The 19,246-nt window shown below is 41.7% G+C and overlaps 1 protein-coding gene across 7 annotated transcripts in view; it reads right to left on the bottom strand.

Moving 5' to 3' along the window:
* Positions 1–258: 258 nt before the first annotated feature.
* ITSN1 (intersectin 1) overlaps positions 259–19,246 on the bottom strand; it is a 68,338-nt gene continuing 49,350 nt past the window's right edge. For 5 of the 7 annotated variants that reach the window (XM_069945587.1, XM_069945586.1, XM_069945590.1 and 2 more), the window contains 11 exons: positions 9,851–9,972; positions 9,413–9,519; positions 8,924–9,107; positions 8,324–8,422; positions 7,788–7,955; positions 7,332–7,544; positions 7,132–7,253; positions 6,002–6,084; positions 5,428–5,511; positions 4,861–5,034; positions 259–2,104 (listed from right to left, as the gene is read on the bottom strand). In XM_069945587.1, coding sequence (XP_069801688.1) covers positions 1,956–2,104; positions 4,861–5,034; positions 5,428–5,511; positions 6,002–6,084; positions 7,132–7,253; positions 7,332–7,544; positions 7,788–7,955; positions 8,324–8,422; positions 8,924–9,107; positions 9,413–9,519; positions 9,851–9,972 — 1,505 coding nt within the window. In that variant the 3' untranslated portion in view covers positions 259–1,955. Of the gene's footprint in view, positions 2,105–4,860; positions 5,035–5,427; positions 5,512–6,001; positions 6,085–7,131; positions 7,254–7,331; positions 7,545–7,787; positions 7,956–8,323; positions 8,423–8,923; positions 9,108–9,412; positions 9,520–9,850; positions 9,973–14,703; positions 15,634–19,246 lie in introns of those variants that run through there. The other 2 variants (XM_069945591.1, XM_069945592.1) reach the window with 2 other exon arrangements.

Raw genomic sequence — 19,246 nt, forward strand, 5'->3', positions numbered from 1 at the left:
GATGCCACCCCAGTCCCCTGGTTGTGTTTAATGGAACTAAGCTGCAATACTACACAAGAACAGGAGGTGGTGGTGGCACTGTTCTTGGAAAAAAACAAAGCATTTTTTTCTGATCCAAAATCTTTTTTTCCAGCCTATATTTATGGCAGACAGTGATGCATCCCATCAGTCCTATATAATAGGGAGGTAGGCATCCAGGAGTCTTGAGCATCTTTTTTTTTTTTACTTTTTGTTTAAAACAGGATAAGATTTAAAAAAGAAAAAAAAACTGGCTGTTTTTTCAGAAAATAGTGCCGCACATGTTAAAAGGTTATGTCTGGTACTGAAGTAGTCAGTTGAATTAGGATGAGCTGCAATACTAGACAACCCCACTTGACATGAGTGACGCTGTGTCCTAGAAAATAACAGCAACTAAGTTATTCTTATCTTATACAGTGTTTAAAGTGGTATTCATATTTTATAAAGTGATGGGACATTGCTAGGAATTGTAATCACTTCATGGTGGGAAGGGTCCACAGTACCTTATTTAGGAGGCATCCTGGTGCTCTGGCTTGGCTCCATTTATTCTCAGCACTGGTAGGGGTCCTATAGGTTAGATCCTCACCCATCATAGCATACCATCAATTTATAAGAATACATTAGGAATACCCCTTTAAGCAAAGGTGAACAAGAACCGCTAAATACTTACTCGTACCATTGACAGGAGGTATAAAGCCTATTATAAGGCAACTGTACCGTCTACAGAGATTATTTATATTAGTACCAGAAGAGAAATGTATGGACTGTCCTTCTAAATAAAGCTGTCAGATTCAGACTGAACAATAAACATATACATAGACAGTGACATGATTTACTGTATACGTCTATGTAGATTCACATAGGTACCTCTAAAACTCCCACTATATACACTGTGCCTAGCATCTAGCTGGACGGAGCATCAGAAGCTACTACTGTCAATCATCTACCCTCAACCAATCAACTTCATGTGAAATGTTTTTCATAAATGCATTTCAATGTGAAACCACTGAAATATGGAGCGTTTACCATCATGGCCACCAAGGGTGCTTGGCCTCTTCATGAATTCACAACCAATGTCTGCAGTTTTCCTTGCAGGCGTCTGATTGCTTCCTCTATATGCTTGCAGCAGCAGCGTCAAGTGTATAATGAAAGATTACATCTGATTGGCTGCTTCCAAAAAGGTAACCAATCCCAGCCCTTAGTCTCCCTAGGATGCATCCTATGTCACAACCTTTGTGCTTGCACAGCTGCATTACGGCTCTATTCCTAACAGGCCATGTGCTAGGGTGGCCATCTTTTACAATAAGTGGAGAACCCCTTTAAATCCCAATTCATACAGCGACCACTGATAAACAATAATAAATATTAGCTGTGTCCTGCCATTGGCTAATGTGTGATGAACATAGTTCTTCATCTAGTGATAGGTGGTGGTATCATCCATGGAAATGTGAACTGTTATGTACTACAATTTTAAAAAACTAAGCATCATTTCTGATGCGTCAGCTCCAGGCCTCGGTGCATTTTGGTCGAATATCCTCTACCAATAGCGAGCATAGAACTATCAATCCCAGCCTGCCCCCAGTAGTTGCTGCTGGGACTTGCTGGGGTGTGTAGTTCAGCACGAATAGGTGCTTCTCGGGCTATACCTTTCTCTGGGGAATGTAAGTGATCCTTCTGAGCGAGCATTGCAGCGGAGTGTTCATCACAGCAAAGGTCGTTGGTGTTCAGAAAGGAAAGAGACCACATCCTAAAATCTAAAACGAAGTCCCACATATAAAACACAGACATTTTCTTAGAAAATGGTCGTTCCAATTAAAAATCGCTGATGGTAAAACGGAGATGTTAGATCCGGGTTTGGCGACGATGTACCATCATGAAAGGCTGGCGGGAGAGGCCGACGAGGAGGAGGAGGACGTGGCTGTGTACCCCTCCCCCCACTAGGTTTCATCAAATAATTGTAAGTCCAGCCGGACAACTATCTCCCCCGTGGGGACTTCGTGGAGCAGCAGACATTTGGTGACGGGGCCCTTGGAGCCTTGATCTTTCTTTATGTCTGCGACTCGGATTTCTGTTCTCCCCAGAAAATCTGAAACGACAAAGAAGGCATATTACAATGATATTCACATACATGACGCCATATTACAATGATATTCACATACAGAAAATGAAATGTTATACAAGATCTCTGCTTGCTGCCATAGTGGAATGTTCATAGATGGATAAACGTGTGTCTGGGAAGTACAGGACTCCTTACACCTGCCTATGTGTAAGTAAATGACTGCAAACAAAGATCATGAAAACTAAAACAAATCGATACAGAAACTATATGGGAAAAATTGTATGACTGATCACTATAGAAATATAATAGTTTCTAAAACCAGAACACCCTTTTAAAATTGGTACCTGTCACTTAAAAAAAAAAAAAGTTTGTTTTGTTTGTTAAGTGGCAGATCCCCTTTCAATACTTACTGAAGCATATGAGCAAATGTAACTAAAATGTAACTGATCTGACATCTTCATTTATTTAACCCCTTAAGGTCAATGGCAATTTTCGTTTTTGCGCTTTCGCTTTTTCCACTTTATGTTTAAAAGGCCATAGCGCTTGCATTTTTTCACCTAGAGACCCATATGATCCCTTTTTTTGCAACACCAATTGTACTTTGCAATGACAGACTTTATTTTCCCATAAAATATGCAGTGAAACCGGAAGAAAATTATTTGCGCTGTCAAATTGAACAAAAAAAAGGAATTTGTTTTCATTTCAGGGAGTTTCGTATTTACGCCGTTCGCCTTATGGTAAAACTGACTTGTTATATATGTTTCTCAAGTTGTTACGATTACAATGATATGTAACATGTATGACTTTTATATTATTTGATGGCTTTTAAAAAATGAAAACCTTTTTATATACACTAAATGTTTTTAAACTTGTTCTATTCCCAGGCTTATAGCGCTTTTATCCTTTGGTCTATGGGGCTGTGTGAGGTGTCATTTTTTGCGCCATGATGTGTTCTTTCTATCGGTACCTTGTTTGCGCATATGCTACTTTTTGATCACTTATTAAATTTTTTCTGGATTTGATGCGACCAAAAATGCGCAATTTTGCACTTTACCGTTTGCCGTTTACCGTGCGAGATCAGGAACGTGATAATTTAATAGTTCGGGTAATTACGCACGCGGCGATACCAAACATGTTTGCATATTTGTTTATTTATTTATATTTATAAAATGGGAAAAGAGGGGTGATTTGGACTTTTATTAGGGAAGGAGATTTTTTTATTAATACAAACAACTTTTTTAATCTTTTTTTTACATTAACTAGAAGTTCCCCTGTTGGACTTGTATATACATAGCACTGATCTCTCATAGAGATCAATGCTGTGTATATACACAGCAATGATTATTGTAATCCGTGATACATTGCTTTGGCCTGCTTCAGGCCATAGCAATGTATTGCCGAGCCGGGATCAGCGTTGTTGTGACGCTGAGGCCCAGCCCGGGCAGAAGCACGGATCTCCCCCAGGTACGTCATGGGACGCTAAGGGGTTAAAGGAGTTGGCCACTTTATAGTAAAATTATTCAGTGTACAGTATTAGTAAGTGTACTCACTGTATATACTCACAGCAGCTCCCTATGTACCGCATACAGCTAAAATCAGACTTCTCTCCTCCAGGCTGTGCTGCCCTGCTCTGTGGAGAGTCTGTCCAAAAGATGGCCGACATGGAGGAGCATGTGACCCCCCCCCCCCCAGTGTCCACCATAGGCAAATACAGGCTCAGTGGTGGACATTGGGGGGCGGGGTATGGTCACATGCTCCTCCATGTCTGCCATCTTATGGACAGACTCACCACAGAGCAGGGTAGCACAGCCTGAAGGAAGGGCGTGTGATTTTAGCTCTATGAGGTACACAGGGAGCTGCTGACGGTATAGTGAGTACATTTACTAATACTGTACACTAAAAAACTTTACTATAAAGTGGCCAACCCCTTTAAAAAAGTGTTACTGCAAGGATACAGCCAACAAGCTATTATTCTTTGTTGCTCCATATGCCATTTTGAACACAATAGGGGAATTTTATCAAAGGGTGGAAAATTTAGACTGGTGCAAACTGCCCAGAGCAACCAATCACAGCTCAGCTTTCATCTCTGGTAACATGATAGAGGAGCTTTAGTTGCTGGGCACAGTTTGCACCAGTCTAAATTTTACAACCTTTGATAAATCTCCCCATTGTGCGATGCTTAGGATAAATTCACATCACAATTCACATAGCGCACACAGATCATGCTGCATAACGTCTCAATATACCCCCTGCAGCCCGACTAAGAAATATGTATGTTTAATCACACAATTTATACTCCATATATTAGTAAGTCAAGCAATGACCACAGTTAACCTGCTTACTGATGGTTTCCAAAATGCAACAACTTTATTATAGTTCTAAATAACTGCACTTACATTGGGAGGAATAAAGTACAATCTAAAGTATCCATTGCTATAGTTATGTGTGGTGTCACATCATCCTAACTTTTGGAGACCAATACAGCCCTGGAGTGTTTTCATCAGTCTCATGGTGCATGCTCGACTGTGGCTCCTTTCCATCTTCCCTTCATTGGTTTGTGAAGGACAATGGGGCCTTTAGGACCCCCAATCTAGTGTTCAGACACTTATCACCATTCTGTAGATCATAGATGGGGAACCTTCAGCCCTCCAGCTATTGTTGCAAGACAACAATTCCCAACCAAAGGCTGTCCAGGCATGATGGGAATTGTAATTTTGCAACAGCAGGAGGGCTAAAGGTTCCCCATCCACGTGTAGATCCTTATGCTGCCTCATAATACTGACCGTCAGGAGAAAACTGATCTCTCTCAAACACAGTGATGCAAAGAACGTCCTGCTCCAGGTCCTTGATGAAGAACTGACAATTGGAGTTCCACTTGGGGTTCAAGGTGTCCTGTATGGTCTTTGTGATGTGACACTGGGAGCCCATGGTGATCTCACAGTACGGATTACTCTTCCCTGTAGTGGGATACATATGGTAAGAATAGACAGAAATTTTCTATCGCAACCAAAAATAGACTTTAAACATATTTACATTGACTGGCCGCAAGTGTCGGGTGAAAGGGCCCCTCTGCTGTCACCAATGGCTGTGTCGGGAACTGCAGGACCGCACAAGCCCTGGTCCAGCACAGTTACATATCACTAGCGCTGTTGTAGGGTGACTGCAGAGAGGCAGTGGCACCCTTTATGGCTGCCAGATGGCACCATATATTAGGATCATTCATAAACACACTTTATATTTCATGTTAGGAACAATCAGAAAGGACCAGCTGTGCAGCTCACACATGTATAATATGCAATGTACAACTCTATACTCTTTATTCTCTAGCTGGGAGAAGTTTCTGCACTCACCATGTGACCTGCACGGCTTCAGTTCAATGCCTTCCACAATATTCACCATCAGCCTACCGATCCCTGTGGCTCTCTGAGATCGTACTGTAAATCAAGTAAGAAAACAAGTGGATCAGGCATCATTTAGTGTCTACTCACTAGTCACTGAATCGGAATCGACTTGACCCACGTCCCAAATTTTCTCATTCCCCACAGATGACTGGAATAAAACTGTGCAGAGTCTCATACCAGACTCCGAAAACTTGGAAAGCGGAACAACTAGAGGAATCCATGGCCGATTCAATGGATCAAACAGTAGATTAGCTCATCTCTAATTCTAAGATCAGAAGTAGAAACATAGACCTGTTTTTCCCCACATGCTAGATAAGCATACGCTGCTCCATTTCCTTATATACCTATCACATGCAAACCTGCAAGAACCTTACTTGTCTGTTGCCACTGCTAAGGGGCAGGAGCGGCAAGCAGAGGCAGCAACAGGCAGGAGGGATGTGTGCAACAGAGGAGCAGTGGTCATTACTAAAGATAAGGCTCTATGAGGACTTCCAAATTTTAGAGGCATGCGTTATAATTTTACCTAAATACGCCTTCTCCCTCTTCTTCTTTTCGGTTTCTATGTACAACTCTGACGCAGCTTTAATTTTCTGCACCCAAGCCGTCCTGGAGAAAACAAGATCATCTGATATTCACACAGCAATGACACCAACTTTCTTTCTTAACTTCGACACCCAAATAAAAATTTCACCTTATGAATTGCTGTATGTGTCATACTGGTGCATAGAGGTTTGTGGAGGTGTGTGTGTTTTTTTGTGTGTGTGTGTGTGTGGGGGGGGGGGTAACCTATAAATCTCATTACTGATATCACATGGTTCACATGGAACCAGCCCAAAAGGAGAAGCAGCAGCTCCTGTGTTTAAGATGATCGCCACGTTCAGGTCTGGGTTGGAAGCAGCTAGCATCGAAGCATCCAGTGTTTCTACATTCAACGTTTTCAGAGAATTATTTATTGTCTTAGTCTCATGTTTAGCATCTGACCTGCTAATATTTCCCTATTTTGCAGGGGGCGCAGAGGATGAAGGTATGTCTCTTACCTTCATTCTCAGTGTCATTTTTGTGATATTGAAATTAACAGTTTATCTACTATGCTAATGAGGTGTTCAGGCACACTGGGGCTGGTACTACTGCCCTAAGTGCACCGATCTTCCATTCTAATGAATATCAGCAGCGCGGGCTGATGGGGCAGATCGGTAGTGCCAACCCCAGTGCAAAAACACCTGATTAGTATAGGGAATAAGTAGGTAAGAAGCTTACCTCCTCGACGCCCTGTGAGCTATAGGGACTTATCAGCAGGTTAGATTCTCCTTTCCCTTTAAAGTGTCACGGTCACTAAAAAACCTTTGACGTGTCAGACACTTGAACAATTTTGAATATTCAGATCCCCACTGATTTCTAGAGCTGGGAGAAGCATGCGGCTGAGTTCTTCACTCTCACTGCAGGAGACAAACTTTATAGTAAATCTATGGAGCGTGACTGCAATGGCAACGAGACGGGGGGTACAGCACTCAGCAGCACTTTCCAGCTCTATCTAGCGATCGGTGCGGGTCTAAACAATCAGAACCCGACCAATCAAAACTTTTGACATGTTACAGGGACAGGTCAGAGGTTATGACCGGTTCCTCTCCGTAATCACAGACATAGAAATCTTACCTCTCATTTATGCTCTCAGCTCGGAGTGTGTAAACGCGATCAATGTGAGAAATGTGGAAGATTGGCTCATCCCCTGAGGGGTCTGTGGGTAGCTTCACCAGCACTTCATTCAGGAATATGGGCTGCAGGAGTAATGGGTCATTAGAAGAAGTCTTCTATTCCTCAATAAGAAGACAATCAGCCAGTTAGTCATCACTCACCGTCTTGTACATCTTGTACTGGAGGTTGGACTTAGGACTGAACACTTTGTCGTTCCCGGAGGAGCCCAGGGGTTTGATGACTTGGGTCAGCAGCAGGAAGTCATTGAAGAGAAAACCGTACAGCTCTTTGTTACTCTTGGCCTTGTAGAGTTTCCCGCTGTGCAGGAACTTTCGTGGTCCCAAGCAGTTGGTTACAGAGTTGAACACCAGTTGCTGTAAGGGAAAGAAAAATGGCAGCAAGAAGTCAACAAGTGTTAGGGACGGGGCTTTGGCGGCCTTGTCTCTGGCTGGAGGTAGGTAGCTGCAACAGATACCATCCCCTTGGACTACAGTGGAGACAAGGAAAGCCAGAGGAGAGAAGCTGAGTCTAGTGTCCAAAGATTCAAGACAACAGGGTTAGTGATGTAATACATAAGTGTTTAAGATCCGGAGATGTATATACAGGCAGGTCTCTACCTCAGACAGACCCTCGCACTGCACGTGCGCCTGAATCCACTCCAGCCGGTCTGAGTTTTCCTTCTCCCGGACGCCCTCGTTGACCTGAGAGCACAGCTCCTCGGCTTTTTCCAGGGCGTGCTTCAGATGACTGTGATCCGGGTGATTTTCAGGGGTATTTTCTAGAATCTAAAGATCAAGAGGACGGGGAAAAAGTAAAAAAATTACAAATAAAGAACTGCGCAAATCACATGTACGAAGATATCTATATAGCCTATATCCCCATCGTTTGCAGTTTACTGATATCTATGGTGATGGCATCACACAACTGCGGCTGTAAATCATGCACCATAATAAGTCATGATTGGCAGCTTCAGCCATGTAAAGTGATGTCAACGTACCAGCGGCAGGTGGATGAAGAGAAGGGAAGTATTAAATGTATGACCGATAGATGAGATTTGGATAAATCTAGGAAACCCCCTTTAACCAGATGGACCACCATGGCCCATGTGTCTATAGGTGACATACATATGGATATTGTGCTCCATGTTACTTACGTTTTTGATGATGAGAGGATATCTGGTGACTCTTTGCATAGGTTTGAGAATGAAGCTGGACAGGGGCATTCCTTTACATCGAGGATCCATCGCCAGTCTCTGAAGGGAGAGAAAATCATCAACATAACTTATTGATCGATAAATGGAAGAATACTGAGATACTGGACATATGGCCCCTTTAAACAGCTGATCTTAGAAGTCATACTCTAGCTGATCCAATACTAATGGTCTATCCTGAGGAGAGGCCATCCACTTTATAAAGATGGATAACCCCTTTAAAAGGGACCCCGTCACGCAGAACCCCACCTACCCCTTAATAAAGCTTTTGATAGTTACAATTTCCTCCCGTGACGCTCCGGATGCCGTTCACTGTTCAGTGATTTCCTATGGATATCAGACTTATCCCTGTTCATTAGCATAATAAGTGCAAAGACGAGTTGTGGGGATTTCTCGGCAACGGGAACGGCATCCGGGGAGTCACCAAGAGGAGAGGGTAAGTATCAAAAGCTTTATTAGAGGTATGGTGGGTTCTGCCCCGGTCTCCTGCATGACAGGCTCCTCCCTTTAGGGTAAATGACAATACACCAGTCATGGACTTACTTTGACAAACTCCTTGAACTCAGGCACTTCATCGGTTTTCTGCTGAATGAGAGCGGCACCGTTAAGTTGGCAGCTACAGAAGCGGATGTAGGGCTGCATGTGCGGTAACTGCGCCGTCAAGATGTCGCCAATCATCTTCACAGGCATCTTCTCCCCGGACATCTTTTTACGAACACGTAACGCCCTGAGAGAAGAAGGGGAGAAGTTTATTTTGGAGAAGTGGATGGAATACTGCTATATACCCATATTCGCCTGTCCTCAGGTTGTGTGCCTGTCCTCAGGTTGATATTACATCTAGGCTCCATTTACTGCAAAGGAACAGAGCGGCAATTCCACACACAAAATGAGGATAAGGGTGGCGCTGTTTTCAGAAGAAGGCAGACAGTTTTTATCTAATCCTGTTCAATACCTTTAAACTATAGGCACAACACATAACTTTCTAGTACTTACAGAGCCACCTTTTTGAGACTGAACATGAAAACCCCTTACTTCAGTAGCTTAATATTGCACATGATTAACTCCTTCCAGTTGACGAATATCATCGCCACTTCTTTCTCTGTCAGTAGCTCGGACTCCAGTAATGGCTTCTGAAATGTCTGGGAGAAAGAACATGACATTGATTTTGCATGTACCTGAACCAATGGCAAATCAGGAGGCGGCTTTATACAGAGATGGGGAACCTGCGGCTCTCCAGCTGATGCTAAACTACAACTCCCATCATGCCTGGTCAGTCAAAGCTAAAGTTCTAGCTGTCCAGGCATGATGGGAATTGTAGTTTTGCAACAGCTGGAGGGCCTTAGGTTCTCCATCTGCGCTTTAGGACTACCAAAGACTTCCTTGTAGGTACCAGGACTCAGGAAAACAATGATGACAAGATTGCTCAAAAATTGGTTGGCACAAGTTGCCATCCAATCCTGATAGACTCACCTCTGTGACCAGCTGGAGATCATTCACGTAGTTCTCTTCCGTCACTATGAGCTCATGGATATACCCCTGTCTCTTCCTTTCTACAGGACTCAGCATATCTAGAAGGTGTAAATCTGCACACCCTGAAAAGTAAAGAGAGAGGAAGAAGAGACTCAACCTTATTCCTTATACCAGCCGCCTCCACAGTGTCATGGTCCCGGGCTACAAGTGGGCAAGAACATGATTAGATGGCAAGCATCCTAAAGGGTTAAATACCACCAAGAAATAAAAGATGGCTACTTTCTTCCAAAAACAGCACCCCTTATGTCCACCGGTATTGTGGTATTGCAGCTCTGACTTATTCGCTTAAAGAGACTCTGTACCGGCAGTAGCCACCCCAAACTGCCAGCACCGCATTATCGAGGTGCTCACGCCGTATCCGGTTTGGCAGTCAGGCTTTCTCTCAGTGCCAGTATTTTGAAGAAAAAGTACTTTTACTTCTGAGGTGTGGGGAGTCAAACTGGTGTGGCCTGGAGCATCCGTACCCTAGGCCTATGGTAACTCTTTAACTGCCTCCATGCTGCCCTGAAGGGAGAAAGGGAGAGAGGCCCCGCAAGCCTAGGGCACGGCCCCGCCGAAGATATAAAAGTAGTTTTTCTTCAAAATACCAGCAACATGAGAAATGCCAACCCCCAAAATGGCGCGAGGACCTCTCCTACGCGGCGCCAGTGGTTTGGAGTCGAATACTGCTGGTACAGAGTTGCTTTATGTAGCACTGAGCTGCAATGCATGATACAGCACTTGGGTCCAATGTTTATGGTAGGAAGCAGGCATGTTTTTCTAATCCTGCAAAGCCCCTTTCTGTGCGTTTCATTTCAGCGTCTCAAAGTGATTAACTGTGGCACTTGTAATTGAGTGTGTGTGTATTTATATATATATATATATATATATATATATATATATATATATATATATATATATATATATATATATATATATATATACACACACACACACACACACCCACATATATATTTGGGACTCAAAAGCGTAGTTTGTCACACTTTTGGATCCAGCAAATAAACAAACAGTATATGCTCGCATTGTCACTTTTAACTCATTGAAATTCATGGATCCTGTGGCTATAGGTTGGCATCCTGTTGCAGATGTATACCATTGTATTAAAGGAAACCAGTCATTATTTTCATGCTTCCTGAGGGTCATGGGGGCGGTCCCCAGTGGATTCTCTCCACCCTGCTGGCCTTGGTTGATCTCTTCCTGTTTATTTTTAGGGAAAGATCAAACAATCAAGACTGGTGGGGCAGGCAGCATGAAAGTGATGATAGATTCTCTATAGATGTTGATGTAGCCTATGACCAAATCACAACCCATCATTATAGTTCTTGCTTTCTATTGCCTTACCTTTTGTGCTCCACACTACGCTGTGTATATCCTAAGGAAACTGGAACAAGTAAAGAGTCTACTCAGGACCCTTCACACGCAGCATAGCCTGCAGTGGGGTTTTGTTTTACACCGGCATGGTACAGTAACATTGGAGGGAAACATGATCCTCTGCTTTCCTATGGGAAGAGTTCTGCCATCAGTCGTCTATAACTCAGGCATAAAACAATGGCCAGACACAAATAATACAGGATACCAAGGCCACATGTGAAATATTTGCCTTCATATCCTACACAAATTACCAGGTACAACGCTGTACTCTTTATAGTAGTCATGTCTGGTATTACAGCTCACTGCAGAGACAGACAGTATATAGAGCAGTGTCTGGATAAGAGTGACCTCGTGCAAACCTGTCAGTTTGGTCACTGGCAAGGTGTTAAGACATTTACTCAAGTTGCCTTGAATGGAGCCTAAAAGGGTAGTCCAAATAGTTGCATTATATTACATTGTGCTGGGCCTGCTATGAACATTAAAAAGGAAACATACTTACCTACCCTTCCTCCTCCTGTAACGCCTTCTGGTCCTCTGCAGTAACGGCCACTCAGCCAATTACTGACTGCAGTGTTTTCCCTTCTCACTCAGTGATTGGCGAGCGGGGACCGGATGTCATAGGGTGTAAGTGAGGTAGCAGGGTAGTTCCTTCATGTTTATAATGGGCCCAGCACAGTATAAAATAATGCAAGTATTTAGAACACCCCTTTAACTGCAACAACAGCTCCGCCCATAGACAGAAGTGGAGATGTTTCGGGAAGGGTAAAGGGTGACTTTTTTTCTTCAATTTTAAAAGGGTATATTCATATGTACTTCAGTGGATTCCAGCTATATAAATAAAGATGTAAAAAGTCTACATCTTAGCCAAAAACAAACGCTCCACAATTGGGCTTGTGTAGAAATCGCACATCTCTTAAAATACCCACCTGACTCTTCCTCATTAGCAGGAATACAGCTTTCCTGCACCTGTCCTCAGACTGTGTGTGGTATTACATCTCCGCTCCATTCACTTCAATGGTATTGAGCTGCAATACCCCTTTAACCCCTTTAAAGGTATAAATTGAGATCCCCAGTCCTCAAAACAAGTCAGACCCTCTCCCTGTGTTGGCAGGAGGTTTTATACAGCATCCTCTTGCTAGCATCCTACATATTGGTCACGCTTCTGCAGGGAGAGGAAACAGCATTCAACTGCATTATAGATCTCTCTATCTATCTATCTATCTATCTATCAACCCATCTCCTATCTATCTCTTATCTATCTATCTACCCATCTCCTATCTATCTATCTCCTATCTATCTACCCATCTCCTATCTATCTACCCATCTCCTATCTATCTACCCATCTCCTATCTACCCATCTCCTATCTACCCATCTCCTATCTACCCATCTCCTATCTACCCATCTCCTATCTATCTATCTCCTATCTATCTATCTCCTATCTATCTATCTATCTCCTATCTATCTATCTATCTATCTATCTCCTATCTATCTATCTATCTCCTATCTATCTCCTATCTATCTATCTCCTATCTATCTCCTATCTATCTCCTATCTATCTCCTATCTATCTCCTATCTATCTCCTATCTATCTCCTATCTATCTCCTATCTATCTCCTATCTATCTCCTATCTATCTCCTATCTATCTCCTATCTATCTCCTATCTATCTCCTATCTATCTCCTATCTATCTCCTATCTATCTCCTATCTATCTCCTATCTATCTATCTACCCATCTCCTATCTATCTACCCATCTCCTATCTATCAACCCATCTCCTATCTATCTATCAACCCATCTCCTATCTATCTATCAACCCATCTCCTATCTATCTATCAACCCATCTCCTATCTATCTATCCACCCATCTCCTATCTCTCTATCTATCTGTCTCCTATCTATCTATCAACCCATCTCCTATCTATCTATCTATCTATCTATCTATCTATCTATCTATCTATCTATCTACCCATCTCCTATCTGTCTGTCTATCCATCCATCCCTCTATTTATTCTTGGTTAAGTAGTCACATGTGATCCTACTTAGTGGTTGTAGGCTGTGTATGTGTGCATATACTGTAGGCAGCTGTCAATCACTGATTAGCACTGCCCACTTGACTACTTAGCCCAGAATTACGAGAGATTTACCCGAATTAACTGGTAATCCTGAAACTTTTCCCACCAAGCCGCCCATCAATCTGCTCAGCTTCTTCTACTGTATAACAATTTGCCTGCAGATCGGACTGTAGTTTTTAAGTGACAGGTTCCCTTTAAAGGAGTCCCATTAACTTTTGACAGTTTAAAACATTTGATCATTGGGGGTCCAGGTGCTCTAACCCCCACCGACCACTAAAACAAATAGGTGGAAGGTCTAAGCAAATTGACGTACAACTTTTGATTCTCAATTTTTTCTCCTTAAGGAGCTGAGCATGTGAAACAAAGCATATGAATCCATCAATGGCAATGACACACATTGGGACTCAGCAGGGGAGGTTTATCAAACATGGTATAAAGTGAAACTTGCTCAGTTGCCCCTAGCAACCAATCAGATTCCACCTTTCATTCCTCACAGACTCTTCGGAAAATGAAAGGTGGAATCTGATTGGTTGCTAGGGGCAACTGAGCAAGTTTCACTTTACACCATGTTTGCTAAATCTCCCCCATTGTGTCTGTCCCTTTGTTTCCTCAACCCCCCCCCCCCCCACCAAAAAAAAAAATGATCAAAACTTATGACCTGTCAATTTTTTTATGATAGTTATACTTCGAAAATCTTACAACTTCTTCTATTAAAAAAAAACCCGAAATAAAACAAACCACCAAAACACAAGGACAACACACACGGGAGGGTTTTAGCTTTTATAAGAAGGATTTAATTCTCTATACATGTAGTTGATTGTAAAGGCTGTATTACAGTTGTTAAAGCTGTACGTTTTTATATATTTATATATCTTACATTCATATCCATGACAATACTGAAGTGCGGGTGTGAACATGGAGCGCCAGTCGGCTCAAGCCTTGAAAATGTTTTTTGTCTTTTTTGGGGGGGGGCATAAAAGTATAAAAGAAAAAAATGTATAGCCATCAGTACAAATGTTCCATTATGGCATTTTTTTTTCATTCTATACGCAAGGCAGTAAAAAGTCTTCCAAATAAAAAAAATAAAAATAGTTAATGGGGGGTGTACAGCACAAGACAACATTGTAAGCATCTAAAAACATGACACAACTTCCACAGTCTAGATAAAATGAGAATAGTAGTAATAAACAAAAATAAAAATAAGATGTAAACATTGCGATTAATTCCAGGTTAAAATAGTGTATACATTCTCTGTCCTGATGGGAAAAGGAACAGCTAAGAAGCCCTGTCACTGACCGAGGGGTAGACGGACGCCCTTTTCATGACCGGATGGAGACATTAAAAAAAAAAAACAAAAAAAAAAAAAAAACACTGGTATGTATAATACAATGGACATATAATATCCCCGGCAAATGTATAATATATATATATATATATATATAATAATAATAATAACATATACATAAAAACAGTACAAATTAGGGATGGACGCCATCAGTGGCATGTGCAAAACTGAAGAGCGCGATCGACAACGCTGGAAAACCATTGCACCAGAAAAACACAATTTTTTTGCGGCAAATTAAAAAAAACAAACTAAAAAGTTGACTAGCCCTCTACACGTATGGTCTAAGATAAAATAAAAAATAAGTCCTAAATAAACTGAACGTTTAGCTACTTGTAATCTTTTCAAATAATAATGAATATAACACTGGACACATAAAAAAAAAAAAATACAAAGAAAAATTTAACAATACATAAGAAAAAAAAAAAACATTTCATATTTATGGACACAATATTAACAGTACATGCAGCATTCCTTGATAGTGGGTCTTTTTGCAAATCAAAAATGATAACGTAACTAATGGGTGACCGACCTCCCCTCGAAGGACTGAAAAAAGTAAACTAAAGGATGTCGTATGAAAATGTGATTTTTTTTTTTTTAAATCAAAACAATTTTGATATAAAATGGAGAAAGCCACAAAAGGACCCACTATCCTCTGTACTCTTTGAGTGTCAATTTTATTTATTGAGTTTTGTTTATTTTTTATTTTTTTGAGCTTCAGGATCTGCGGATACAACGTAATGGTCAACATGCATCTAAATGGAAAATGAGGTAAAATTCTGTGCAGCGGTCGTCTAGTCGGAAGGCAGAGGATGATCATGCTGGAAGTCACATGATCAAGGCTGCATCTCCCATCATCCCTCTGGGCAGTGATATGGGGATAGTGGGTCTCTTTGAGGACTTTCAAGCCTGAGTAGGGGGATGGACAACATATGATTCCTAGAAAAAGGAGGAAAACAACACATAAGCAAACCAAAAAAAAAAAAAAAAAAAAAATCTAAAAAAACAAACAAAAAAAAAAAAAACACTGTACACTACAATAATGATTGTGCATGGTGCAAAATAAAACAAAACAAAAAGGCGGCATGCTACACACATAGGGGAATGATGTATGATAAAAGGACTACTAAGAAAACTTCAGGTCAGGTTATTAAAGACGTATTCCTGCCCCATAATGCTAGGATGTGTCATCACTGAAGGATTGGGGGGGGGGGGGGGGGGGGGTCTGATCTCTAGCCCCCCCCCCCCCCCCCCCCCTTATCAATCTTGAGAATGGAGCAACTCTAAAGTACTGGTTAAGCAATGCAATCCCCTTACTGTTCTCCTCTGCACAGTCAGGGAGCTGCAGTACAGCTCCATTCAAGTGAATAGGACCAGCTGCAGTACCTTGCAGCCAGGTGGCTGGAAGCAGCAATATGGAGGAAGAATACAGTAAGGAGATTGCAAAATCTGACCACTGATGTTGTATCCCCCCCCTCCCCATCATAAATTGATAGCACAACCTAGTATTAATGTTAGTATATTCAAGCAACATTACTTTATGGGATGGGAATATCCCTTTAAAAAAGGCCTAAAGACTATCATACCCCAATACCTGCAATGTTACTCAAAAAGCTGTAAAAATAAACTTGTCAATGTATCTAACTATTGAGCCATCGAGCCACTGCCATTGTTTGTTCCCCTGCCAAACCTGTGCACACGTGCGATAACCATGATCAGGCCATGCCCGGGCTGCTGCGATGACATGTCATCCACTCTGACATCACTACAGCAGGTCGGCCCACTCACATGATGTCACTGTACAGATATGTACACAGAAATGCAATGGGGAAGCCAAACATTAAAGGGTTTTCCAGGCAAAATAGACTGACAAGTGGGGTGCCCACACCCAGGCACCCATGCCAATGCTGTTAGGCACTTACACTACACACAGGACCTGCAGCTCGGGTCTCGTTTACTTGAACAAACTCCATTCACTGTGTAGTGGGTGGGTGCTAGGTGTCTGGGCCCCCCCCCCCATCCGTCAGTGACTGATGAAGAGCTATCCTGTCAATCGCTCATCAGTCTATTTTGCCTAGAAAAACCCTTTAAAAGTATATAAAAAAATGTATTATTTTACCATTTAAAGTGGACCTGCCAGCAGCTTTTTTGCTAAATAAAAGGTAAATGCAGTAAGGTATACAATAGGGCTTCTCACCCTGAAACATGAGCTATAACTTATTTTATTCCAGCACTGAGATATAGGCTTTAGAAGAGGTTTTATAGAAAAAGATGAAGATAGATAAAGCCCACAGGGTGTTGCCCTTGGCTGCAAAAGCCCAGCAATGTTCAGCCTTTCAATCTAACCAGAGTGGGTTCACATGCAGGCATAAATATAGGGGCAATAGTTAGGAGTAGGGATGGTCCGAACCTGCCGAGGTTCGGGTTCGTATGCACCCGAACGCTTGGCAGCAGATTCCAGCTGATCCCGCGGATACAGCGGGAGTAACGCCCTGAAAACTTGGATACAGCCTATGGCTATGGCTGTATCCCAGTTTTCCAGGCGGTCCTCCCACTGGATCCGCTTGCTCCACGGAGCGGGCAGACAGCGGGAGTCATTACCGAGGGTTCTGGTTCGTGCGAACCCGAACCGAACTCGGTTCGGACCATCCCTAGTTAGGAGATAAGGGGTCAAACTTCTCATCACTGGAGCGACAGACTAAAATAAGAGTTATCTCCAGATTAAGGCTAAGAAGTCCTATTGTCACTGATTACATTTTAGGTATTAAAAATAAAGTGGACCTGTCATATACTTTTTCCTGTCATTTAAAAATAAGAAAAAAATCAAATAAACCGTTTTGACGTGTCACAGAGACCTGTCAAAAGTTTGGATCAGTGTGGGTCTGGGTAAGATCCCCAACAATCACTACAATGAGTGGGGAGAAGAACTCTGCTCTGTGTCTGTGCTGCAGGGGACAGATTCTATAGAGAGTCTCTAAAGCTTCAGCAGCTTAGAGAGAGACAGGGAAAGGAGCTTTTGGCTGAGCACCTATCCTAGCCATCAACCCCTTCTCCTGGGAGTTTTAGGGCTCTGAATAAAAAGATCCCTTATTTCTGATCTCCCCATTACCTGAAGTCATGAATAAAATTCCAGAAATAAATGGAAAATAAAAGTTGAGCAAATTTTTACCCTAAAAAAAAAAAAAAAAAATATGTGTCATGTGCATAGTGGGTGTACATACTATGATCTGAATATTTGTGGGGACTTAGATATGATCTGCAATGTTCAGTAATACAGGACTGAGATCCTGAGTGCTGTCATGTCCCTGAATCTGCAGCCGTGCTGACTGCAGGATCAGACTACACGTAACTACAAGTAACCGAAAAGTTTTTAAATTAATTTTAGATGCAGTGGGGTAATAAAAAGGGTTGCAAGAGTCAACAAAGGGGAAAACAAAGCAAGTCCGTTCTCAAAGTAATAATCCTGATAACCCAATTATTTATAAATATATATAAACACACACACTCTCTCTATAATATATATATATATATATATATATATATATATATATATATATATATATATATATATATATATTTACTATATATATATTTTTTTTATTATTATTTTTTTTTTGTGGTAAGGAATAATAAAAAAAAAATGGCTACAAAGATACACTAATACTATCTATTCATGAATTTTAGTGTATCTTTGTAGTAGTTTTTTGAATTTTCCAACCACAAGGGCCCTGTGGCTATTCATATATGCATACATGTGTTTTTTTTATAGTATTAAATATTGGCCTACCAGGACTGACAGACTTGCTTTGTTTTTTTAATTTCATTTGCTCATGCATTTGGGTAGTGTATTCTGTCCACCTCAGTGCTTTGTCATTGTATAGGTGAGCTGCCCTACATTTTTTGTAGAAGTCAACAAATCCCTTGTTAATAATCATCATGGATTCTTTGGATATAAATAAAGTCAATGGCAGGCATACAATGCTGGCTAATCAATAGACTTTTCCAAGGCCATTTGTAGGGCTGGCCATCATTCGCACTTCAGTAGGGGTCCCACTACCCTTACTGATCTTTTATTTTTTAAATTACTTACCAGGGGTAGGTCTGTACATTTGGTGGTGGTTCTACCAGGTATTGCAGCTCAACACACTGAAGTTAAAAGGAAGGGCTGCAATACCAGATACAGCCACTACAGAATGTACAGAGCTGTGCAAAGTAAGCAATGAAGAGGGCGTGGTGCATTAAGCTAATAGGGAGGGGTGCTGGGTGTCGGACCCCACTGATTATTTTATCCTGAGGATATCAAACCATTTAAAAGACCCAGAAAACCTCTCTAAAATTGCATGTATGCAAGAGAGCAGGAAGAGGGCCCATTGCAAAATGTTAAAAGCTTTTTCCACACCAGCCCCTTACATTTTGACCCTTACCTATCCAACCCATTTCATCCCTATAATAGTCAAGGAATCACAGAGGGATACAAATTTCTAATTTATTCCAAATCCCAATTTTTCAGAATATCAAAATCAGGAATCAGAATAGACCATCCCATTGGTAA

This window comes from Dendropsophus ebraccatus, chromosome 11 (genome assembly GCF_027789765.1).
Source record: "Dendropsophus ebraccatus isolate aDenEbr1 chromosome 11, aDenEbr1.pat, whole genome shotgun sequence".
NCBI classification, from domain to species: Eukaryota; Metazoa; Chordata; class Amphibia; order Anura; family Hylidae; genus Dendropsophus; species Dendropsophus ebraccatus.